Source organism: Bombyx mori, chromosome 16 (genome assembly GCF_030269925.1).
Source record: "Bombyx mori chromosome 16, ASM3026992v2".
Classification (NCBI taxonomy): Eukaryota; Metazoa; Arthropoda; class Insecta; order Lepidoptera; family Bombycidae; genus Bombyx; species Bombyx mori.
Genome location: NC_085122.1, coordinates 8,637,946 through 8,664,610, shown reverse-complemented (window position 1 = coordinate 8,664,610; position 26,665 = coordinate 8,637,946). Strand labels below are relative to the sequence as shown.

General features: G+C 36.2%; 1 protein-coding gene and 1 long non-coding RNA gene across 6 annotated transcripts in view; both read right to left on the bottom strand.

The window, feature by feature from the left end:
- Nucleotides 1-7,339, bottom strand: part of LOC100126867 (FancJ-like protein) — a 76,745-nt gene extending 69,406 nt beyond the window's left edge. For 3 of the 5 annotated variants that reach the window (XM_062672830.1, XM_062672832.1, XM_062672831.1), the window contains exons 1-2: nt 6,814-7,339; nt 6,285-6,396 (exon numbers count right to left, since the gene is read on the bottom strand). In XM_062672830.1, coding sequence (XP_062528814.1) covers nt 6,285-6,396; nt 6,814-7,074 — 373 coding nt within the window. In that variant the 5' untranslated portion in view covers nt 7,075-7,339. 5 annotated transcript variants of the gene reach the window in all.
- A 4,388-nt stretch (nt 7,340-11,727) lies between these two features.
- Nucleotides 11,728-15,464, bottom strand: LOC134200339 (uncharacterized). The gene is made up of 4 exons (XR_009975209.1): nt 14,329-15,464; nt 14,081-14,152; nt 13,505-13,625; nt 11,728-13,413 (listed from the first exon to the last, which is right to left on the bottom strand). It is a non-coding gene; the product is annotated as an uncharacterized LOC134200339 (long non-coding RNA).
- Nucleotides 15,465-26,665: the final 11,201 nt, after the last annotated feature.

Here is a 26,665-nt window from a genome sequence, read left to right as displayed (position 1 = left end):
TACCTGTCGTATACTGTTATCTACCTGCTATGGTAGAAATAGCTACCAGTAAGTTTTGGTATGATTAGTGTTAATAACAAATAGGATACATACTCTACTCTATTATCCCTCCCGCCAAAATTGAAATCAAAAGTTATTTAAGTGTCGTGACAAATTATTGAACGTCACGTTCGCAAAGATTTTCACACACGAATAATTAAATTACGTGACAACGACAGAGAAAGCGTCGTACGCGGTCTCAAATTCTAATGCAATTTAGTAGAAGGGTTGCCAGTAACGCGTAACGGAGGAAAAAAACCGCCGGATAAAAGCACAGGGAGGGAAAATTCAAAGACATGTTAAAGGGCGGTGATGTGTCACGTTGCGTGCAGTTTTACAGACGTCGGGGTAATTGATGCGTTAGGGATTAAGACGGGCTTTTTTTAGTGACGTGAGGTAAATAAAAATGGATTCTGCGAATTCAACTGAGATTCGGTTTGTGGGAAATCAGTACTTTTTTTTTTCTTTCCGACTTACGCTGATACCTTTGAGAGATCATGGTGTTTCCCGAGCGCTATGACTTGTCCTTCTTCAAACGAGGCTTGCGGAGAGTATTTAATGTATTGCTGACGACCATGAGCGACGGTGACCACTTACCATCAGGTGGGCCTGCTCGTCTGCCTACAAAGGCAATAAAAAAAAATCGGCGTTACCGGACGAGTAGATGAGCTCACGGGGCTCAAACCTGGCGAAGTTGCTAACGCTCACCTTAGCAAGAGCACTTCGCAGAATCTACCACCGGATCGGAAACGCGACGCATTAAGAAGATCCGGTGAGAAACTACATTACTTATTTCGCAACGAAGAGGCGTCTCTAAAAAAAAAGTCTACGGATGAGAATATTTTGCCCTATTCATTGAGCTGTTGACACTTTAATATGGATTTTCTGAAGGCATATTATATTCTATAATTATGCATGTCCTCTTTGCATTTGGCAATATCTTATTAATATATTATGTAACGTAAGCCGTACATATGGCAAAATGTGTAGCTTCACTGGTCGTACTCCTCATTGATCACAACACGACGCTCTCTTCGTGCGTTTATATGCACCGTAAAATATTGGGGCGATTTTGAAAGTAGAATAAGTTATGCGGAGATCCAAAGATAACAATTTCATAGCTCAAGAATGGAAACGTTAATTAAGTATCCTCAAAAATATTTATATTCATCAGACTATCATTTAATTGTTCGGTGTCAAGACTATAAATTAAGTCCATTTATGCAAATTCGTAAGTTTCTCGACGCTAAAGTTTTTTATTGTTTTAGTTTTAAAGTCATTCTTTCCACTGTTCTTTGACTGAGTCATCGCGCTGCAATTTACAAATTTTAATCAAATATTTAGAGTTCTGTATTTTAACGATAATACGATGAAGACAAAAGTATTCGTGAACTAGCTTTTTTGTGTCTTTATTGTAAGTTTAGTTTTGTAGGGGTGCTACTTTGGTTTAATAAGGTCTCACTCGATCACTACTAGAGTGAAATACAACAGAAAATACTAGAATATAGGATAATGGATAATGGAATATTTTGATATAGCTTTGATCGATAATTTTTCATTGTTCTTCAAGTGATATTCTGATGGTGGCTCTGCCTAGAATGTGCCATGTTAAAATACATGCGATCAGTAAAAATACCATGTCATTAATATGCATTAAATTAAAAGAGTAAGGGACCATATCAATCTTAGATTTTAGGGATTAGAGCAAGCCCTGAGATCTTTAGGATCTTCAGTGTCCAAAGGATAGTATCAATTCTCATGGAACGCCAACACGAATGGTTATAGTTGTGGAGTTGCAGCCATCGATAGCTATGATTATTCAATCATTCTATCAACCGGTTATTCACTTGCAGTGCTTGCAAATTTCGTAGAAATATTTTTTTCAAATATACATTAATTTATCTATCGTATTTCTGCTAATGATTTAGAATACATCCTGCAGCTTTTGAAGAAAGCTCACGACTGTATTAACAGCATTTAGTTGGTCATCACTTTTATTCAAATTAAGTAATCGTGTTCCAGTAATATGGTTGCATCTTCGAGAAGATTAAAAATAAAATCGGCAATTTTTAATGTCTATTATAATTCATGGTACCACCCATCGACTCGCTCACGATATAGATGTCAAAACGGTTGACACAAAGAAAATTGGGCGCGAAATTTTCATGGGTTAAAATAAAAGTGCACGAAGCTAGCGCGCGCTATAAAAATGCGCTTGTCACCCGCCAAAACCACATGATTTGTGGCCGAGGTTTCTCACCAAAACTTCGACTAATTGCAAAGTTGAGAATTGTTCTTTAAATTCGTCATTTTAGCTTATGATATTGTAACGTGTTTTATTCGTTTATTTCGGTATAAATGCAATTAAGGGACAGCAACGTTCTCGACCGGTCATCGTTCTCGTCGAAAGACTCGTCGAACGTCGAACGAAGGGCTCGACGAGTAAATTAACCCTCAGACACAGCCCACTGAATTTCTTCGCCGGATCTTCTTAGTAGGTCGCGTTTCCGATCAGGTGGTAGATTCTGTGAAGCACGACTCTTGCTAGGGTTCGTGTTAGCAACGTCGTCATGTTTAAGCCCCGTGAGCTCACCTACTAGTTAAGGTTACGCTGATATAGCCTCTCAAGGCAGCGCAAAGTGCGCTTGTCACCCGCCAAAACCACATGATTTGTGGCCGAGGTTTCTCACCAAAACTTCGACTAATTGCAAAGTTGAAAATTGTTCTTTAAATTCTTCATTTTAGCTTATGATATTGTAACGTGTTTTATTCGTTTATTTCGGTATAAATGCAATTAAGGGACAGCAACGTTCTCGGGGTATTAAAATTTGGGAACTGCGATGACCAACCGACATTTACTCGGAGAAAGTATTGTAAGCTTCATGCGTTCGTCACAGTACAATAACGACTTCGATTATGTCTCAGGGTAGGCGATATTCCAGTTATGTCTGTGAGAGCTTCGGTAACCACTTTATTAATTAATTTGGTTTTTATGCATTTCTCTGCTCCTATATTTCTTTTAATTCGTTGGCTACGGCAGACTTCGCTACCAAAGTGCACATCGGCCATCGTATACAGGCAGCGTTTTGTGGCGGGACACTATAGTCACAGGTTCTCGAGTGGAGACCGCCCAGTGGAAGACGTACCGTGGGACGCCCCCTGGCTAGGTGGTGCGATGACCTCCGAACGGTGGCCGGCAAGAAGTGGTGAGAAGAGCCGTAGTCCGTGCTCTGTGGTGTGGATTGGGAGAGGCCTATGTCCAGCAGTGGACGACTGTGGGCTGTTGATAATGATGACTATAGTCACCGGTAGTAGCGAAAGGGTTAAATATGAAGTACTGTCTGCTGCGACCAGCAAAGATATCGAAGTGGCGAGCCCACAGTTATCATTCCCAATAAACGAATGTTGCCGGCATGCGACTTTTTCTATCTATATCTCAAAACAATTTATTTCGGTCTTTACAAAGTAGTTTACGTAAATTATTAAGGTCGTAATTTATCGAGTTTGCAAACGGTAGTTTCGTGAGGAGATATTTTACCGTTTAACAACTGACACGGGCTTGTTCGAGTGCATACAAGGTTCGGTGTAAAACTGCTCTCTATTACGTTACTGCTATATCGTGAATTTTCGGCGCAGATGCATAAGTGAGCAAATAGTTTTTTTTGAATTAGCAAAATATATGATTAGATTTAATCAGATTAAACTTAAGGCTTCTAAGAAGAAATGGATGGATTGTGTGAAAGACGATATGGGTAAGAGGGGAGTGCGCGAAGAAATGGTATATGATAGAAGAGTATGAAAGGAGAAAACATGTTGCGCCGACCCCATGTGACTGGGAGAAGGGCAGGATAATGATGATGAAACTTAAGACTTCTACATAGCTACATCTCAATTTAGTTGTTGGTATTGACATGGTCCTAGCTGATATATTCGAATTTCCTCTTATTTATTTTAATTTACAGTTCACAAAATGTGAAGATTTGTCCGTGGGTAAACCATTAAGTCTTTGTTAGCTTAAAGAGTTTTATATCGTAGTAATAGATCGAATATACGTGTGAATAATGTGTTTACTGTTAAAGACAAAAATATCAGTTGCGTCGTTATACTTCAGCACAGCGCAGCGGTTGCATGCGACAAATGCATTCAGTATTGGCAAAGCGCAATTTTCGTGTTAGGCTGTTTAGCCGATGATCAGGCGACTTTATATGATTTATATGTAATGGATTGTCGGTATTTGAATACGACGCACGCGACTCTTGTATTTGATTGTTTATTTACGTAAAATACTTTATTACGTATGGTTTCGGGTGCGAAATAAGTTTTTTTTTTTTTCTAAGGTAAGACGAAGCACTACTATTAAGGCCCGGTCACCGTCCTCGTCGAACCCGTCGCTTGCGACGAAGGGCTCGACGAGCAAATTAACCCATAGACACAACCCACTGAGTTTCTCGCCGGATCTTCTCAGGGGGTCGCGTTTCCGGTCCGGTGGTAGATTTTGTGAAGAACTGCTCTTGCTAGGGCCCGTGTTAGCAACACTCCGGTTTGAGCCCCGTGAGCTCACCTACACGTTAGGGCGAAGCTGATATAGCCTCTCAAGGCTATCAGCATAGGTAGGAAAAAAAAACTATTAAGGCTAAGTGTATAATCCAGGAGATACACAAACTGTTGAATAAACTCATGAAACTTCGTCTTGAAAGTCTTGTTTCCAGTTTCGCCCGGCCCGCTGATAAGATCCGGTGAGAAACTCAGCGAGCCGACGTCATGGGTTAAGTTTCAAATCGAACTCTTAAACGAGTTCGACGAGTACCGTACAGGGATTATTTTTTTGCCCATACAGGCAAATGAGTATACGGCCCACCTGATGGTGAGTGGTTACCGTCGCCCATGGACTTCAGCAATGCCAGGGGCAGAGCCAAGCCGCTGCCTACCGCTTAATCCTCTCCTCAAGCCTCTTTTAAAGAAGGACATGTCATAGCGCTCGGTAAACATCGTAGAGGGGGCTCATTCCAAAGCCGGATGGTACGTGGCAAAAAATATCTCTGGAAACGCACTGTGGATGAACGCAGTGGCTCCAGGTAGTATGGATGAACTACTCCGACGGCGGGTGGTACCATGGTAAAAAATAGATGCTGGGATCCTTTCAAACAATTCCTCAGAGCACGCACCATGGAAGATAAGTTACAAAATGCAGAGAGAACCGGAATCCCTCCGCAGACCCAGAGGTTCCAAACGACCCGTGTTCCATATTTATGCCTCCTAGTATTAAAACTGCAGGTGACTAAGTGTTAGTGGATCGGGTGGATCCTCAATTACGTGAACTCGTCAGTCCTAGGGCTAGTCAGCTAAATACTGGCTCATGGGGTTCTTGTTTGATTTCCAGTTGGTTGTTGTAGTTGGTAGTTGTAGATAGAGATGTAGATTGTACCATTCAGGTTTGGACATATATTTTTTTTGTATTGGCTTTTATTATCTTTACATTTATAAATAGTTACAAACTGATTATACATAGTAGTACTAGATAACGAAGTACACACAAGAAGTACCCATGAATAAAAAACTAAATCTCAATATCTATATATATAATATGGATGTGAATTTTGTTGTTTTTTATGTTAATTGATCTGGAAACCATAACACAGGACATATTTCTAAATTGGATCTATTGACTGTAAATTTGCATTTGGGTAAGAAGTCGGTTATCGGTCTATAAATAAATGAAAAGGCAAATTGGATTAAATTTAAAAGTGCATTTTTTTTTATATGCACCTTTAACCTTATTCCAAATATAAATTGTGTGTTGAGTGATATACCTATCATGTTGCACAGAGTAATTAGTAGTAACCAGATAGTGGATACAAGCCTATTCTGTTGAATCAGCGTTTACTTTACTATTCACCTTGCAACCAATGCCTAACTGACTTTAATGTATTACTAGGGCTACTTGAAATAACACCAATGGCATTGAGAGTACAACACAAGGCATTGAGCGGTCACAACAGTCTCAGATCAATCTGGCTGTTGAAGTATTCTACTTCTATGAAATAAAATTTTAACACAATTAATAGTACTCTATGGTAGAAGTAAAAAATATATAGTTCGGAATAATTTTAATCCAAGTAATTTAATATTTGCACCATGCCATTATGTTCTATGTTGAAGAGGGATACACGAGTGGGTCAATTATACAAAAGAACTTCATCTTAATAATTATACAAGTATCGAATGAGTTTCAAATGTTCACTAACCTTTTTCCGCCTGTAGCCAAGCCAGTGTTCCACATAGCAGTGCTAATGTTTTACCCGATCCAGTTGGACTTTCCAGCAGACAATTCTGACCAGCTTTTATGGTCTTTATTACCTGAATCATACCAGTCAATTTAGAAAACCTCAAAAGCCTATGAGTTTAGCTTAGTCTCAGACCCTTTCTGTGTCTTGAGTAGTGGTAGTGATAAGTAGGAAAGCTTTAAGTTTTTTTCTAAATTAAAATGTTGCCTTTCAGTAAGGAAACTTCAAATATATTTTTTACAGTTAAAACATGGTGCAACTTGAAATTATACATTAGAATATATTATTATATAGCATTCAGTCTGTATTGTATTCTGGAGATTTTTAAATGAGTTATCTACTGAACCGTTTCACAGACATAAACTAAATACAGTATTCAAAACTTTATAAGTGTGAACCTTATATAATATATGGCTGTAAGGATTAGAACTTGTTTCATTATGCTAGTGTTGAACTGCAAAACAAAACTAACAATTTAACTACTTTTTACCTGATGTATCAACGCCTTCTGAGTCCCATAAGGGTTTACTGGTAGATTAACTTTCACTCCTGCTATCATAATCGTTATTTCATTTTGCTTCGAGGGCCCATCTGGCGATTTTTCTTTGGTAAATAATTTCTTTATCACTTCGCTTTTTTTAGTAGATTTTACAGTTGGTTTTCCTTTAAATGGGCTATATGATTCGCTTTCCCAGCCAGTTTCTTCTAAGCTTGATGACGATGATGATAAAACCACAATTGGTGATGACATATTTTACAGTTCAAAACAAAAATAAATAAAGTACCTAGCGTATATGAATAAAATAGTGTACGCGTCAAATACTTTACGATTGCCAGCAAAATATTGTTACATTTCGAGTTTATCTTCTTTTATAATAAGTTACACTTATTGTTGTTATACTATCGAGCTAAACTTTTTAATAATATTTAACGACGATTATAGCCTTTTCTGATAAGTTTCAAACATTGCGCGGGGCGGGATGATCGATTAGTCATATGTCAAAAAGTTGAATGTCAAGATTTTTTGACAGCGTTAATTTTGTCCAATGGGACAGGCAAAGATATTGAAGTTGAAACTGGGCAGCTTTACGAACATATGAATAAAGTAAGTTTTGAACGAAAGCTGAAATCGAGTACTGCCAAATAAAATCAAATTAAATAAGACGAAATCAAATAGCCTCTTAAGTGGAAAGATATATCAATATATGATGTTCTCACATTCCTTTACTTTTGAAGATAGCCACGTTCAGCGTTTTATTATGATTTGTACCGACCTACTTTTACACAGATACGAAACGGTTAATAAAATAAATGAATATTGAAAGAATCAATTTATGGATTTACCAGGTCTAGGTCATGGTATGGTCTCATTTCATGAAAAACAACTTTGTAATGTATATTATTTAGGTAAAATATTTTAATAGTCGCTGAGTGGCGCAACTTTAATTACAATAGATGGTTGAAAGAGTTTACAGACCTTCAGTGTTAGAGGAGCTCATGAACATCACAGCATGAATAACGCTGACCAATCTTAAAATATGTTCAAAGTCGAAGAAGGCTTGGAGATTGCGAAGTTGTACAATTTCATACACAGTTCATTAAATGAGTAGTGATAATCATTGAATTGAAATAGAAACATTTATAAGTATAGACCACTACCACCAAGTTCGACACAGTAACCATTGGTATCCAAGCCTAAGTTATAGGTATAAAATTAAATGCCCACTGATAATAATATTTAAACCATTTTTTATTCACACCTCTATAATTATTTGTACACAGTGGTTAGTTTTTGTATTTATAGAAAAGTAAAACTTATCGATGTTTTTGCATACCTACTCATTTCATTTAACATAAACATCAAAACAATTTAATTAATGGTGAGTGCTTTTTATTACAATATTCAAGTGAAATAACAATACGCTGTTATAGAGCTTACAATGGATACAACTGAATGTTTTCTCTCAAAACTTTCACATTTTCATATTTTATGAACAATTTTTAGATAACCAGGGACATCTGAAAAGATACATTTGTTACTCGTTAAATAGTTCTAATCAATACACTTCATATAATGCTTACTCTTTTTTTTCTAAATTAGGATGGACTATGCATGTCTTCGTATTTTCTAATTAATAACTGGAAAACAACTTTTTTTTTGTAGCTTAGATGGGTGGAGGTAGGTAGGTTCGAATTTTCTAGCTAATTAACAGTTTTAAATGAAAAGCACAGTTGTTTTAAGCGTAGTTCACTGGTGGTAGGACCTCTTGTGAGTCCGCACGAGTAGGTACCACCACCCCCCCTATTTCTGCCGTGAAGCAGTAATGCGTTTCGAGGGGCGAGGGGCGCATTTACGTTGTAGATGTCTATGGGCTAAAAAAATATAAGAAGTTAAATGTTTCATTATTGAACCTAGATACTATACGTCGATCCTTCAGCGTCACTAACCTTAATAACCTTAGAATTATCTTGCTATTTGTGATTTGGCGACAGAAATATATAGGAGAACAAAGACATTGCTACAGCCCAACCAAGCCAACACATTGTGGTTAGCTTGGATGTTTCAGATATTTTTTTTTAATTTCATTGGTTTTTGTAAGTGAAACAATTTTTTCGAGATTTTGACGTAATGACAGTGTTGACGTATAACTGTAATTTTATTCGAAATGTCATGTTTTACTCGGCCAGTCTAGAAAAGTATGGGTCTCTGAATTAATCAGTGTTCAATTATTCCAACGATTTTCTATTCAAACAACTTACATATTTAACTTGTAACTAGTATCTTTATTGTATAGTGTAACTATTTCGACCAATTTGAACGATTTGGATACTTTTTACTATTTTTGTATGATACTTAGACCAACATGTATGTTATTGAGCTACTATACTAATTGCCAGTAGATTAGAGGTGAACTCGTCTGCCTGTAGTAGCCTGTACAGTAGTAAAAAGATTCAATAGTGTTTTTTTTTAATTTCAAACTATTATCGGTTTGAGAAACGTGTCAAATGTTCTAATAAACAAGTGAAGAAATAAATTTTCCAATTGCTATAGTGATTTTAAATTAACCTATTGAGAAAAATACAGTAATGTATTTTATTACTCAATATTCACTCACGATTTAACATTTCACTTATTAGCTTGTCTGTGCGATATAGTGTTGCTGCAACGCCGGTCTCCCGCCAAAATTTGGCGCCATTACACGAGTGAGTTGTCAACAGACGTTATGGAGCGTTATAATTTGGTTTATCACCAGACACTTTGTAGAATTACTACGCATCGTGTATTAGAATTATGAACATTGATCGCCAATGTTAGTTATACTTTAATATATTGCGTTATGTTCTTTGACAACTATTCCAGGACACTAGGTTAGTTAAATTCCAGATAGCATAAAGTTCGAAAATCGATTATTTCCTCCCAAGATTAATTAAAACCTAAAGTGGTGAACGGTCACAATATATAATAACAAGTATTAAAGTAAAGTTTATAAAGATTTGTAATGTTCGATTTGTTGATATGACTCCCTTAAAAGTTCCGTTATTCAAAACAATACCTAAATGACCAATCCAATAAGTATTTTTATTACCTACTTCTTACTACAGAAGTAAGTGTCTTTATTGTTTACTACATTATAGTTGTACGTCTAGACATTATCTAATAATTTAAAATAGATTAAATTTTATGTCTACATATAGGTATGTATAGCATAAAATTACGATAAATGTAAGTGTCAAATACGAAGGCTAAGGGTGTCCACTATATTCACATGTAAACAGTGGCACGTCCCTAACAATTATTGACATGCTTTATTGCGCTTCTTTTATCTGTGCCGCACTTTCACAGCGTATGTTCCATCCGAAAGAATCGCACTTACCACTCTGCCACGCAATTTTAACATTTATTTCAATTCGTTAAGAGCGATAAAGATAGCACCGTCAATGATACGGTTTCTACTTAATTTGATGGCAAAAGTTTCGGTATCGAACTCATTTATACGTCCAAACATTATCTGTTGGGGTTCACGCGGAGTGGGACAGTCAATTAGCTCGAGATTTATACATTACAAAGTTAGTTCGTACGTCTTTTACGTTATCAGTCAATCGGGAATAAAAGCTTTGTCGAAAAGATAAGAAGCAACTATATGTTTTTTTTCGTTGAGACACATTGACAATTTTTAAGAATAATATAATTCAATTTGACACTGCTAAAAAGAAAGAATAATAATAGGAAAACAACGTAACGATAATATGTAGAAGACGATGCGAAAATCTCATCCAAGGTCTGATTGCATACTCTAATGAATTATCATTTAGCGGTGTTTATTTCAGAGCCAAGGATTAAACATTTTTACAACAAACCATTATTTTGCTGTAGAGCATTTCAGCATTTTGAAAACTCTTCGCCCTAGCAAATTCTTCATGAGAAGCCTTATTAAAACATCACAAGTTAACTTGAGATTGACGATAGTTTTTTTTTTCTCCTACCTATGCTGATAGCCTTGAGAGGCTATTTTAGCTTCTCCTTGATGTGTAGGTGAGCTCACGAGGCTCTAACCGGGAGTGTTGCTAACACTGGCCCCAACAAGAGCAGTGCTTCGCAGAATCTACCACCGGATCGGAAACGCGACCCATTGAGAAAATCCGGCGAGAAATTCAGTGGGCTGTGTCTAATTTACTAATCGAGTCCTTCGTCGCAAACGACGGGTTCGGTGAGGATCGTGACTGGTGCTTGAGGTATCTAAAAGCACCGTTAATGGATCGGGAGGATCCGTAATAACGTGAAGTTTTTTGCTGCATATAGGTATTTCCTAGCGCGCGATTTTAAACGTACTTCGTTATTTACATACTAACTTACGGATGAACCAGAGCCCGATGAAATTGTCACGTAAATTACGCCACTCTCAGGTATTGATTGAATCTAGGTATATTGGTATAAAGGCTGTTGTGTATCCTTGAGTATTTCGGGCCGAAATTGCTACTGTCCATATCAGTGCGTCTCCGCAAGATGATCATTAATTACGCAAAAATGTTCATTTTGCGGACTTTTATGCGCAACCCTTTTTTGTTTTCAAAGTCATTCATAGAGACGTATGTTTTAAAATAATCTTTTTATGTCAAATTCTGTTTTTTTTTATTCCCATATAAAAAATTATGTAATTAGGTCTATGCAGGAAGTATATTATCTTTATATTATCTTACTATAATGTTTTACTGTATATTAATATTCAATACGGAACCACTCGCAATTACATCTGCTACCTGTGTGTTTTTATGATCATATGCATAGATTATACACTTAAGAGATAGATGCGCAACTCTCATTTTTATTTTTGCTTTAGTTAAAGCCCGGTCCAGCAGGCGTCGCTACGGTCGATTATTAGTCTCCCTACCCCCCACCAGGTGGCTTTTTTAGTAATTTTAATATTTTTAATAACTCTCTTTATGAAAAAATCTTATCGTTTAGAATCGCTGAAATTCCCGGTAGTACTTATGAGATATTAAGGAATGTTTGATTGTGTTCAGCATTCTAATCGATAAGATCTTTTCATACAGAGAGAAAACAGTTTTTTAAAATAAAAAGCTGTAATTCTCTGTAAGCTATTTAATTTCCCTATATTACAAACAATTTTCTGTTAAAAGATTGTATGAACGTACAATTTTATAAAATTTCGAATAACAATAACTCCTCTAGATTAATCCTACTAGCGTACACATTAAATCGAAAGTTATCTAAAAGTTAATTAAGTCTAGATAATCAAATCATTCAATGTCAATTAAGTCATTTGTGCGAAATATAAACATGTCAGCTTTCCATTACAAACATAGTAGACAATTTGAATTAAATTTAATAAATTTGTTTCTTAACGATAGCAGTTCTTGCTTAAAGTTGATCGTGACAGATCATGACATGAAAATACTACATCTATAAACACTACCTATGCTTCGTCATACAATAATTGTCATTTAAACTAGCATTGTAGAGATAATACACACACTAAACTGAATACTAAATTAATCTTAGCATTCTTATAAACATTTAGAAATTTAAGAAACGATTAACCCACAATCATGTTCATAACATGTGACATTTTGTTCTGCACAAACCTTTTTGTTACATGATTTGAAAAACAAAAAATGTTTAAAAAATGTAATGATGATTTAAAGTACTCTTAAATATTGATAGTTTGTACTTAATGACGCTTATAGTAATTTTAGACATGATTACATTAGTTATACTTTTATTCCCTATCTAAATTATTTCTATTCTGACGTTTCTGATGCTTTCTTTAGCTTTGGTAATACTAGATGAGACAAACAGCAGATTGAAAGAAAATCATCTTAAAGTTAATTACATTAATTACAAACCATTAGTTTGCATTTTGTCACAAAAGAAGCTGATGTTCGTTACATGCAAATGAATTATAAACATACACATGCAAACATAAAATGTAAATTTATCTTTTAATCCAAATTAAATGTACATTAATATTACATCTAAATAATAGAAATGGTTTCGAAAATTTTTATTGCACTCAACAGCAGACGAGCACGCAACCCGGCTCATGATAAGTGGTCACCAGTGCTTATAAACTTCAGCAGTGCCATAAGGGTTGCTGTCTATCACTGAAGTTTTAATAAATTATTAATATACTCAGTCACAAGCATATTGATTTCACATAATGAAAATGTAAGAAACATAATCATGTTTGGACATTTTCATTTATATCTGCTCATACAGAAAACACAACTTAGCAAATATATTCCACAGTTAATCTAAATAATTGCAAATAATGCTTTTGAAGACCGTTGACTTTTGACCATTAATTAAAATCATCTTCTCGTAGAATTTACAAAAGGTTATTTACAAAAATTTATATCAGTATTTTCATATATTACTAACTTACTAATTACAACTATTCAAACGTAACTATAAGACGTATTATAACTATAAGAACTAAACAACCTATTTTAAAACAAACAATTTAGTTCTTAAGAACTATTTCAATTATTAATTTAAAAATTATAAACATATTTAAAAAAAATTAAGATCCCTTGAGAGTTCACGTTCCTTGCTGAATCAGTTTCTCTTCTGAAACGGAGAAACAAAGTATCTTAAGTATGTAACAAATATTAAAAAAATACGGCCATGAAAAATTTAGTGTTAATGTAATCATACTTACAAATTAATATATTACATAACACGTTCTGGTTCAAATATAGTGCATCAATCTTTTCATGTTTCAGACATTTTAGTGCTCCTTATAATTTTTCCATAAAATTTTGTCATTATCAAACCTTTGTCTACAAAAATAAAAACATTATTTTATATTGGGTAGAAGGATGAACGTGGTCACAGGCCACTTGGTGTAACTTGGTTATCAAACACCAGGAAACAAAACGTGAATGCCATCATCTAACTTTGGATGTGAGATCAATTGTGCTGTATTTTATTTAAACAGGAAAGCATGACTGATTGATCATTCCAAAAAACTAGTTCGGGCCCACTTGACAATAAGCATATAATACGCTGAGTTGCAAAACATAAATACTTCCACCCATTCGAGACAATTTTATTATCTGAGGTGTGTGTGTGATAGTACGAGACTTAATACTGACTGTTTTGATCAAACTTAACATATATGATAGCTAGGCAGCAGAAATAGGAAGGACCATTAGTTGGTGCTAATTCATTTAATTATATTATGAATAATAATTCTGTTAGCAAATAATATACCGGGAAAATAGTGTAAACTCACCGTTATCAAGGCATCCGAAATAGCATTTCATTTTCGTTCTTCGAGGCATGCTGATTTTTAATAATAAACTTTCTGTAAGAAATGAAAATAGTTACACAGGCTTACGAAACCCTAACGAAGAAAAAAGTATTGGAGCCAAGTTATGTCTAAAGAGAATTCAAAACGGAGTTTCTCAATGTCTAATCGTCTAATATTCTCATAAAGCTAAAAGATGCTCTAAATTAATACTACAACGTAAAATAACTCACACCAAGACAAAAAAAAAACGATTTAAAAAATTAAATCGTTACGACATTTTGAAAACTTTTTTTTTTTTTTGAGATTGTTTTACGGCCCTGGAATTTTGAAAACTTCAAAGCAGTGTTTCCACTTACGTTTTTTTAACACATTTTACCCTAGTTTCTTTTGAATTTTCCCTAAAATTTCCTAGACAACTTTCATAAATCCTTTACATAGAAAGCATAAATAAAATACAGAAAATAAACCACAGCATATTATTTAATGTAGGTATATATAATATAAACGCCCCCAGAAGATCATAGATCTATAGGATTAGAATTTTCAAGGAAGTCGACGCATTGCTTTTATATTCTTTTGCTGCACACAACCTAACACTGTTCGGTTCTAAAATTGAGCAATTGTTTGCTGGCAAAGTTGGGAACTTTCTATGAAGCAAGCCGTTCAGGGTTTCATTAGAAAGCCTGTTTCTTTTGTCAGTTTTTACATTTGAGAACACTGAATAATCTTTCCACCTCAGTCTTTGAAGAAGGAACTGCTAGCAAAAGTGAAATGAAAATTACAAGGTTTTCGTAAATGAAATTACCATGATAATCTTTCATGGTACATGAAGTACCTGTATATTACAATACAAGTAAGTTCTGGTGACATCAACGAAAATAGGTAAATAAAAGTTCGGCGGATTATACTTATTGGGATTCTGGGGAATCCCTAAGAAAAAAGCAGTGGCTTAATCTATGATTTACTTTACTAGAGGGTTACTGTTGAATCAAACCTTCTTTATAGTTTTTATACACAACTCTGTTTTATTCTTTTACTTGTCAACTCGACTTAATGTCATTCTCTCTCCATAAAATAAAATGTTCATTGTTTTACTTTAATTATCGTTTATTTTAAAATTCACAACAGTTACTAGTATAGGCTTTGCTTTTTACCCCGAAATATCCTAAATCCTGGTATTTTTTAAATTGTCTTTATCATCCAAAATATCAGCTATTTTTCCCTAAAAAAGGGAGAATTCCCTAAAAGTGGAAGCACTGCTTCAAAGTACGCTAACCTTTTTTATTGAGTCAGAACTCGTATCTGCCATCTAGTGAGTTTATTAGTTCATTAAGGCCAAAACGTTTCAAAAATGACCTCGCCGGTTCCTAAAGATGGCGCTAGTTGAATGTTCTTTTTCTTTGTATGGGAGTTGCACCCCCCTGATCATATGTCACGCACATAAGTATTTGATTTACAGAAGAACAGAAAATAAAAATAGGTCCATGCCCAGTATTAAACCTTTTTACAATAGTTTAGATGGCCAGACAAGCTCATAGTTCACCTTCTATCAAGCGACAAACAGAGTCCAAATAATCAACATAGTGAACGCCTTGAGATATTAGACTGATGTCTTAGTAGCATCGAAATGGCTATCCCACTCTACAGACCTGTTTCACACCAGTCTAGTTGGTTCTCGGCAAAACATTTGTAAGACTGTGATGTCCACTAATAAGCTGGTAGCAATTTAGTCGAGCAATAGACAAAGGTAGAAAAATCAAAGCGTACATTTTATTACTGCACAAAGACGCTGAGGAAGCATCAATAGAATTTAGCACGGCATGACCTTGACTTACGATCCTTTAAGATCCTTTGGTATTAAATCGATTTGAATGCTGTCGGTTAATTATGCAGTAAATCTCTGGACTCACAGCGCAGTTTATACGAAACTTTGCAACTGTTAATCGATACTGACCGAGACATCTATTCTGTGATCGCGTTGTTGTCGGCCCCCGGGCGTCTGGTGGCGGCATTCGGAATCAACCGATTCAGTTTGCGCAGCCGTGCGTTATGCCCCTCACTAGTCACAATATCGCGTTAACAATACTAATTTTCGCTTCGACCACAACAATGTTGATAGTTTTCAGGGACGCAAAGTTTTTATGTGGAATTTTTTGGGAAATTTCGAGAAGAAAGTACGAGTTTTTACTGGTGGTAGGACCTATTGTGAGTCCGCACGGGTAGGTACCACCACCCTGCCTATTCCTGCCGTGTAGCAGTTATGCGTTTCGGTTTGAAGTGTGGGGCAGCCGTTGTAACTATACTGAGACCTTAGAACTTATATCTCAAGGTGGGTGGCGCATTTACGTTGTATATGTCTATGGGCTCCAGTAACCACTTAACATCAGGTGGGCTGTGAGCTCGTTCACCCATCTAGGCAATAAAAAAAAAATAAAAAAAAAGAGTTAGAGTAAGATACAGAACAAGCTGTGTAATAAATAACCAATTAACAAATTTATTCCTTTAATGTTTGGTATGGTCATATTTAAATACCCACCCACACCAAATCGTGTATGCGGTAAAAATCCATCCAACACAATATATTCAAAGCTTCTCTGGTACTCACAAATTTGTAAACCAGTGTGTTGTTATATGGGGGATAAGTTTAAAAGCTATGTAGCCAAGCAGCAGAATACAGCTCAAACATCGACAGTCAAAATAGCGCTAGTGTAGCAAGCGGTGTGATTGGAATGTAGCAGTGGGGAGTGCTCTGAGGAATTGCTTGAGATGATCCCCTCATCTCCTTTTTATCATCGCACCTCCCGCCATCGGAGCAAAGTTCATCCATATCACCTGGAACCGCTGCGTTTATCGACAGTGCGTTTCCAGAGGTCTTTTTTGCCATGTACCATCCGGATATGGAATGAGCTCCCCTCCACGCTGTTTCCTGAGCGCTATGACATGTCCTTCTTTAAAAGAGGCTTGTGGAGAGTATTAAGCGGTAGGCAGCGGCTTGGCTCTGCCCCTGGCATTGCTGAAGTCCATGGGCGACGGTAACCACTCACCATCAGGTGGGCCGTATGCTCGTCTGCCTACAAGGGCAATAAAAAAAAAGTTTTCAACAGATTGAAGTGTGTAATGTAACGTTATTAATTATTTTTTTCCATGGACTTATGTTAACATAATTCCCCTCTGCACAGTGGCACTGTTCGCGACGCGTCGCGTCCAACAATCGCTTGACTGAGTGCATTCCAATTTGTTAACGTGGTTCTAAAAAGAACGTTATCCTCATATAGCTACGCGTAAGATAGCATTGAACGACGCAGCTGTTTATATAAAGAAGTTATCGATGTTAAATTCAAAGTTTTTCGATATCATAGCGATCCTGTATTGCGCATCACGTCTTTTTTTTTTTTTTTTTTTATGATTGAAAGTTTACTGGTGGCCCGAAGGCCTTTCCAGTTTCACCAGGACAGGTGGGCGAGCAAAGGCTCAGCCAAGAGGGGCGGGATTTGCTAACAACTGCCCGAGCGCCTCCGAAGGAGACCTAACAACTCAAGAGCAATTGTTTCGCGAATGAATCTACTACCGGATCGGAATCGTGACCCGCTGAGAAGATCCGGCGAGAAACTCAGCGGGCTGATGCATGGGTTAGGTTGCACGTCGACCTCTTTGTCGAGTTCGACGAGTACGGTTACCGGGGTCCCTAAGCCTGCCCCTAGTATTAGAGCTGAAGGCATCTAATGCAAAGGTTATTGGATCTGATGGATCCGTAAGGACGTGTCTAGGGCGTCGACGGTGACTGGCTCCTGCATGATCAGGATTCGGGGCATCAAGTCTTTGTATGCCACATTGATATGAAACTGACGAGCTCACAGCCCACCTGGTTTTAAGTGGTTACCGGAGCCCATAGACATCTACAATGCCGCCACCCATCTTGAGATATGAGCTCTAAGGTCTCAGTATAGTTACAGCGGCTGCCCCACCCTTCAAACCGAAACGCATTGCTGCTTCACGGCTGAAATAGGCAGGGTTTGGTACCTACCCGTGTAGACTCACAAGAGGTCCTACCATCTGTAATTAATAGACGCATGGAGTTCTAACATTGTGAGTAGGGATAGGGACCCTGATAACCGTACTTGTCGAACTCGTCAAAGAGTCAATGATCAATGTGAAGCTCATGGCAAGAGTCCGCTGAGTTTCTTGGCGGGAAAAATAATAATACATAATTAGGTATATATAAATGTATTGTATACATAAACGCCTACGGTCTAAGCCTAATGCCTAATGTGAGGATTGTTGGGTCCGGCAGATTTTTCATATCACTCTCCACCGATCGGTCAGCTTTACAAAATTTTTTATTGATCGAAAAAGAAAACCATCTAGTTCTCATTTCCATTGAAAGTCAGTGTGTTCAGTATTGAAACGATAAAAAGTTAGTAGGTAATGCAGAATGTCACCAATAATCCATTAAAATTATGTTGTTCAACATCGTTCCGGTATAGGAATGTAATTAATAAGAATATGTTAAAAGAGTGGGCTGTGTCTGTGAGTTAATTTACGCGTCGAGCCCTTCGTCGACGGGTTAGACTAGAATGATGATAAAAACACACACACAAAATTATATTAATATCAACATGAATTCCTAACAGAAAGAAAATTTTTTTGAAAAGAAAACTAGCCTGATTTTTGGTATTTACTGCTTCAGCGATGTATTCTTATTTGAAAACTACTATTTTCTTTTGTATTTTATAACAAACTTTAGTTAAATTTAATTTACTTACATATTACATAAATCATTTTTACTGGTGGTAGGACCTCTTGTGAGTCCGCGCGGGTAGGTGCCACCACTTCGCCTATTTCTGTCGTGAAGCAGTAATGCGTTTCGGTTGGAAGGGCAGGACAGCTGTTGTAACTGTACTGAGACCTTAGAACTTATGTCTCAAGGTGGTTGGCGCATTTACGTTGTAGATGTCTATGGTCTCCAGTAACCACTTAACACCAGGTGGGCTGTGAGCTCGTCCACCCATCTAAGCAATAAAACAAAAATTACCTATATGAATAGGAATAATGATATCTGCTGTGTATTTAAACCTTTTCGATCGCCACTTTTTACAGATTAGGACGTTTTAAATCATTTTAAGAGATAAAAATACAAATTGTCTTGTTTCAAATGTTACAATTCATCGTAGTCGCGTTTAATGACACTGGCCGGTAAATACCATTGTCCATATATTGCACCTGTCGATTCATTAGAATTGCTATTTCGTAATTTCATTGCACACATTACCATTATCTTTATTTAGACAACCCCTTTGCTAACTATTATTAGTTACGGAACTCCTTACTAGTTCTTTAGAAGTGTTTGAACACCATTTAGAGTTCTACATAGAGATATTAAGTAAATTATAGTGACGCGATTAAGTAATAACTTTTTATTCGTTTCTTTGTTTACATCATTGTGGAATGCTAATTGTTTTTATTTCGTAAATAATTATTAATCGCTTTATATCTATATATTAATACGTGAAGCAAAAACTTTGTATCCCTTTTTACGAAACTTACGCGGACGGAGGAGTATGAAATTTTCCACACTTATAGAGAGTATAGAGAAGAAGTGCACAATGCTAATATTTTTTTTAAATAATGCATAAGAGATACATTAAATCAATAAAGAAAACATTACACACACTACATACCATGTATTTGACGCACACACGCATGCATACTATTTATTGTCAAACTTTTGTTCTTGACGTCTGTGATCAAATTGAGAATAGATTTAATATTGTTTGTCTTTATTAATATTTTTTTATAGTGTAGCCTTGGCGAAATTTGTGATTATAGAAGTATAAAATACAATCATAATAGTGTACAAACTTAGAATTCTAATTAATTATAGTCGAATTTCGACTACTGCGGGACCTCTAGTAGAATTTTATTGTGTGACCATATGTATTGCAATTTGAATTTTGTTCGAATTGTATATGTCATAAATAAAAAAGTATTACTTTTAAGCACTCGAATAATTTGTAGAGTTTAAATAACAAAAAGTCGAAGTCGTTGTGGCCTACGGAATAAGACTTCCGTCCGGTGCAGTCGTATCAAGCGATGCATCGGTATCGGTGCTTCAATTCCGTAAGCGGGTACCAATTTTTCTAATGAAATACGTACATACTTAACAAATGTACATGATTGACTTCCACGGTGAAGGAATAACATTGTGTAATAACAATCAAACACGCAAAATTATAATTTGCGTTTTTTTCCCCCCTACCTATGCTGATTAAGACCTTAGAACTCTTGTCTTAAGATCAATGGCGGTATTTACGTCTGTATATGTCTATGGGCTTCGGTAACCTCTTAACACCAAGTATTGTGAGCCCGTCCACCCATATAAGCAATGAAAAACAAAACACATATATTCAACTCCAGAAAATTGTGTCATTGTTTTCAAGTATTTTATCCGCTTCATTGCAACGACTATCAACTAAACTTTACAATTACGGGTGAATCATCTGACGGCTGGCTCTTCCTAAGTGGTTACCACAACTTGAATGCCACCACCCACCTTGAGACATGAGGTCTAAGTCTCAACTGTATAGTATACGATTGTCCTTTCAAACAGGAACGACTAATTGTGGCAACATAAAACGTCGCGGTACCGTATGGACTTGCATTAAGTTTTCGGCGATTGACTATAATCATGATCAAACTATATAATATTTAGTGTTGTTTTATTATTAAGAGTGGTTTATCAGATCTACACAATCGCTTTCTGATACACTTCTCTATATCGATTAGAAAACGATATTTATTCTGTGAAAGAAATTCACAACCCTATTTTAATATAAAAGTAAGTCATAGCACACTTTAGCCGTAAAGGGAAAACGATTTCGCTTCATTAAAAAAAAAAAAAAAAAAACGAAAAACTAGTAAAACTCGGCGACGTTGACAGACGTGGCTCGTTAAATGCTGACACGAATTTCCTAGTCACACGCTATTTCTCACAAACTACCCTCATTTGAATGATTGCTGTCATTTTTCTCTAAATAATCCTTCCGTTTCATCATGTTAAATAAATACAAATAATATTACGTAAATAAAAATAGGTATATAAAAACAAAAAACCGAACTATCAATTAATTTAATATTTTTTTATCCGGTTAATTGATTGTATTATATCATCCTAGATATGCGTGCAAATGTTCAAGTCAATCGTGTCTTGAAGTAAAAATTACTTTACACAGGTATATGTACTTATTTTATAATTTACTAATGTCAAGCTAATAAGCGCGTATTAAGAAAGAAGACGTACTTTATAATTTACTAGTGAAACAGGACTCACTTTGTAACAAGGGCGGATCCAGCTTTGGCGCCAGGAGGGGGTCACATAGTCAAATTTAGATGCGTTCGTTCCCAAACGTTTGCCATTATACAAAGTTATTATATTAAATGAATTAAATATTGAAGGTATGTAGTTACATAAAATCTGTATGGTGACAAAATATATAAATAAAATCATTATATTCAATTAGTGGTCCACCTAAGTCCTGGAACCAGCTCAGTGGGTGGTCATGACCCCCATGACCCCCCCCCTGGATCCGCCATTGCTTTGTAAGCAGAATTTTGATTTGATTTTGATCTGGTAGCTTAGCTGCTAAGCACAAGAGCATCCGGTACTTCAATCTGAAGATTTTATGAAAATTTCATCCGAATCGGTTCATCTATAGGCAGTCTATAGGGAACATACATACACACGATTTTCGTGTATATAGATGAATTAATACATGTGCTTATAGTTTACTGAATTTCTTGCCGAATCTCCTCAGTTTGTCGCGATTCGGATCGGTGGTAGATTCAGCGAAGCACTGGTCTTGCTAGGGCAAATATCAGCGGAGCCTCCCAGGCTGAGCCCCGTAAACTCACTTATATGTTTTGTGAAGCTAGCATAACCCGCCCGGGGTCACTAGCAATAGGTAGGCAAAGAAAAATGTGCTCATAAAACATTAAATATTCTCTGGTTGGTTTGATGAATTCTATTCAAATTAAAGGAAACTAGTGGTCCCGCAGTAGTCGGAATTCGACTATAATTAATTGGAATTGTAAGTTTGTACACTGTTATGATTGTATTTTATACTTCCGTAATCACAAATTTCGCCAAGGCTACTCTATAAAAAATTTTAATAAAGACAAACAATATTTAATCTATTCTCAATTTGACCACAGACGTCAAGAACAAAAGTTTGACAATAAATAGTATGCATGCGTGTGTGCATCAAATACATGGTATGTAGTGTGTGTAATGTTTTCTTTATTGATTTAATGTATCTTTTATGCATTATTTTAAAAAAATATTAGCATTGTGCACTTCTTCTCTATATTCTTTAAAAGTGTGGAAAATTTCATACTCCTCCGTCCGCGCAATTTTCGTAAAAAGGGATACAAAGTTTTTGCTTCACGTATTAATATATAGATACCTCTGAAACAAAAACTCGATTCGGTTTCACCAATTACACTTAGACGAGTGAATTTTCGAAGCGGTGTACCCAACCCGGGTGAAAACAAGGAAGGCAATCACAATCTCATTAGACAGTAAGCGTGACAACGCACGCAAGCAGTTTTTATACTTTTTTTTTTACTTTATCGTGAGGTCGTTAATAAAAACTGGTATAAAAGTTAACAATGGCTATACCCTAATTCTTAATTCGCGTTATTTGTGTCTATATCCAATTGTCAATTTTCATAGACTCTCCTTTCACTCCATTTTCTTTCACCGCTTACTGGTGGCTTATTTTTATTGCTTTAGAGACGGATGATTACAAAGTTGACCAGAATGTCGTATGATTTTCTTCGCATGACCAGACTCTGAAATCTGTTGTAGTCTGTCTTAATAAAGTGCATAGAGTAGAAGAGTAGAGAGTACAAAATAGCCGGATATCAAATTTCTGTTCCATTCAATAAGAAAATACTTTTTAAATGATTTTCAAGGAGGATTTTATCTTTTTAATATTTATAGTTTTGTGTTTACCGATGTCTCCGTCATTTGCAGACCGAGTTTGATTTGATTTAGTTTAAAAAGACGCGTTTTTTTTCCTACCTATGCTGATAGCCTTGAGAGGCTATTTGAGCTCAAACGTGACGTGTAGGTGAGCTCACGGGGCTTAAGTTGGGAGTGTTACTAACACTGGCCCTAGCAAGAGCAGTGTTTCGTAGAATCTACCACCGGATCGGAAACGCAACCCACTGAGAAGATCCGGCGAGAAACTCAGTGGGCGACGTCGACTGTTTACCATTCGGTCCACAGGATCGGGTATGTATTATTTATTTTAATTGGTGTGTTCAATTGTAATCGGTTTTATTTATAATTATATTAGTGCTTTCGCAAATAGAAAAAGCCTTGTCATCATGTCATCATCGTGCAATATAGAAAACAATATTTTAAAATCTTTTCCGTCGACGTTTCTGTTCAATAAGACACTTTTGTGAGACACAATACAATAGTTTAATCACGTTTTTTTTGTATTACTTTACAATAAATTGATTTAATTTTGGTTTAAATGGCGTAAATATTGACCAAGCACCCTTGTGTTTAAGGTGTAACCAGAACAATGGTCGCGGGAGTTGAAATGGATTGTGTATTGTGACCATCATTAGTTACGTAAATAATTTCTATTAATGTGTGAGTGATTGAGATTCATTAATACTGTATGTGGTAATATTTTGTCTTCATTAATAAGCTATTCATGGCTATTTATTATTTTTACATCTAGAGGTGTTAGTTTCATTATTTTATAGCTTCATTAACACTTAACCTTAAGTCTAATTTTGAGTTCTAGTAGGTAACACAACATTCCAGATGGTTTTTCTGTCACCGCGCTTTCTTCATAAATAATCATTTGAATGAAGGGTTTTCATTTAGCTCTGAAATAAACTTCCCTCCCCAGTATTCACTAAGCGCAACGACATCTCCTACCTTAAACAAGGTTTAATAGATTTATGAGCGGCAGATAGCATTTTGGTTATGCCCCTGGCATGCCCCAAAAACGCTGCCGCAACAAACTATGACTGTTTATCATCAGTTGGGCCGTATGCCAGTCCGCCTTCGAAAACTTTAAATAAAAGGTAATACCGTTGTAACTTTGTATTATTATAAGATCGTTTAATATTTGACAGCTGATTGGTTAATCCTTACTTTGTAACTTTATATTTTATTGCTTAGATGGGTGGACGAGCTCACAGCCCACCTGGTATTAAGTGGTTACTGGAGCCCATAGACATCTACAACGTAAATGCGCCACCCACCTTGAGATATAAGTTCTAAGGTCTCAGTATAGTTACAACAACTGCCACACCCTTCAAGCCGAAACGCATTACTGCTTCACGGCAGAAATAGGCGGGGTGGTGGTACCTGTGCGGACTCACAAGAGGTCCCACCATCAGTGACTGACTGCACCTTAAAGGTAAAATCGACTAAAAATCGGCCGCCGCAGTTCAAGAAAATCGAATATGAATTTCCATAGTCACCCTACACGGCCATCACTCTTGGGCGACACGCAGCAGCGTACAGTATCAGGCGGTTTCCAATCGGAAAGTCATTAATGTGACAGGTCGCATTATTGCCTTCAGTCACGTTACTATCATGCTTTTGTCCTAATTCGGAGAGCGTGGGGACGCGTACGGCCGAACATGGTCACAGTAAAATAAACATTCGCCGAAACAACCCGCTGCAAACTAAAGATAACCCCTTTTCAAAAGATTCCTTTCGATTGAAATTCGAAGCAAGTTACGTAATTATCAAACATTGACAGCAACACATACTAAATTTAATATTATAAATTTTTTTTTTATGGTATTTTATTATATGTCCTGGTAACTAAGACCTTTAAGTCATGTCTTATTTTAATTTATATTCTTATTTTTATGAAAAATAATGAAATGAAGATGATTAATTTGAGCATGTCTCAATCAACTGGGACGAAATTACATGAAATGAGATGATATGGGATGAAATATTATAATCTCAGTAAAATGGTGGTTATTTACTGAGATTTTTTCAGTGGACTTTTTGAAGGATCCGGAGAAGCTACGTCCAGCGTCTTTGTTTCATTTTCCCACATTTGTGCAATTTCACAGATATTAAACAGTTAATAACCTACCGTTATTACACATTTAAACCTGAAGAAACACTAAATAGATAAAATAAAACAAATCACACAACTTCACTCCTCGCGTTCCCGCCAAAAAGTCAATAATAATAACGAATCCTTAATTTACTGGAACATAAAACAACACAATTCAAATCGAATTTGTTTACGTTCAATCCATAATAAAATACAATTATATGCTATTAAGTTTATAAGAACAAATTAGAGTTTCATCATCGATCTTGATAGTCGATTTCCGTGACGCAGGGTGTTCGGTATATGATAATCAAATAATTAAATATAATGTATATTATGTATATGTATTAGATAACGTGCGGGTTTCTAAAATAGACAGTTCCAGCCAACGGTATTTGACCAGACATTGACAGTGACATATTCAGCTAAGCATTGTTCTTATTAGGGCAGATGTTAGCAAGTTCTCACAGGCTGAGCATCGCCGAGAGCTCGACCTTCAATCAAAGCGAAACTAGAATAGATACTCGAAGCTACTGAAGAGTAGGTGGGGTTTTTTTAGAGTCTAAATGGGTGGACGAGCTCACGGCCCACGTGGTGTGAACCACCGGAACCCTTAACCATCACAAAAACCAAAGTGACGCCACCTATCTGGAGACCCAAATTCTAAGTCTCAGTTTTTATAGTAGGTACAACGGCTGCCTCATGCTTAAAATCGACGCATTATTTCTTAACGGGAGAAATAGGTAGGGTGGGTTAGCTGCCTTCTTTGTCCTTACCTATTCGTTGCTACCCTAAGGGGCTATTCCAGCTTCTCGCGGACGGGTAGGTGAGGTACTCAGCTTGAGAGAATTTGCTAACACTAGCCCTGGCAAGAGTAGTGCTTCGCAAAGTATACCACCGGATCGGAATCGCGACCCACTGAGAAGATCCGGCGAGAAACTCAGTGGGCTGTGTCTATAGGTTAGTGGAGTACCTACCCGTGCGGGCTCATGAGTGTAACCTAAATATCTCAACTTTCAAACTCTAACGGATGATAGATAGCCAGAAATAAGCAGGATTGATTCAGAAGTTTATGAATTTCTAACAAATGGTATCTAAACATGTGTTTATTTACACATCGCCTTTTAGCATTAAAAGTGTACAATTTCCAAAAATATTCGAAATTGAGTTAATATGCGTAAACATTTAGTATCACCAGTATTTTTCTCATAAATACTGTCAAAAGAGCGTAGCTTAGTTTTAGTTTTTTTTTTTTGGTTTACCTATGTTTTGACTACTACGAGCATCGAATATATCGATGACTACGAGTATTAACAAAATTAATACATACTTTTATCTTACTTTAAAATACAGATAATGTAACTGGTAAAAGTAACAAATAAATGTTGCAATTATGATTAATATTAAAAATATTACATGTTAAACCTTTAAAACACTCTCCTGTAAAATTAGTAAGCTTTGTGAT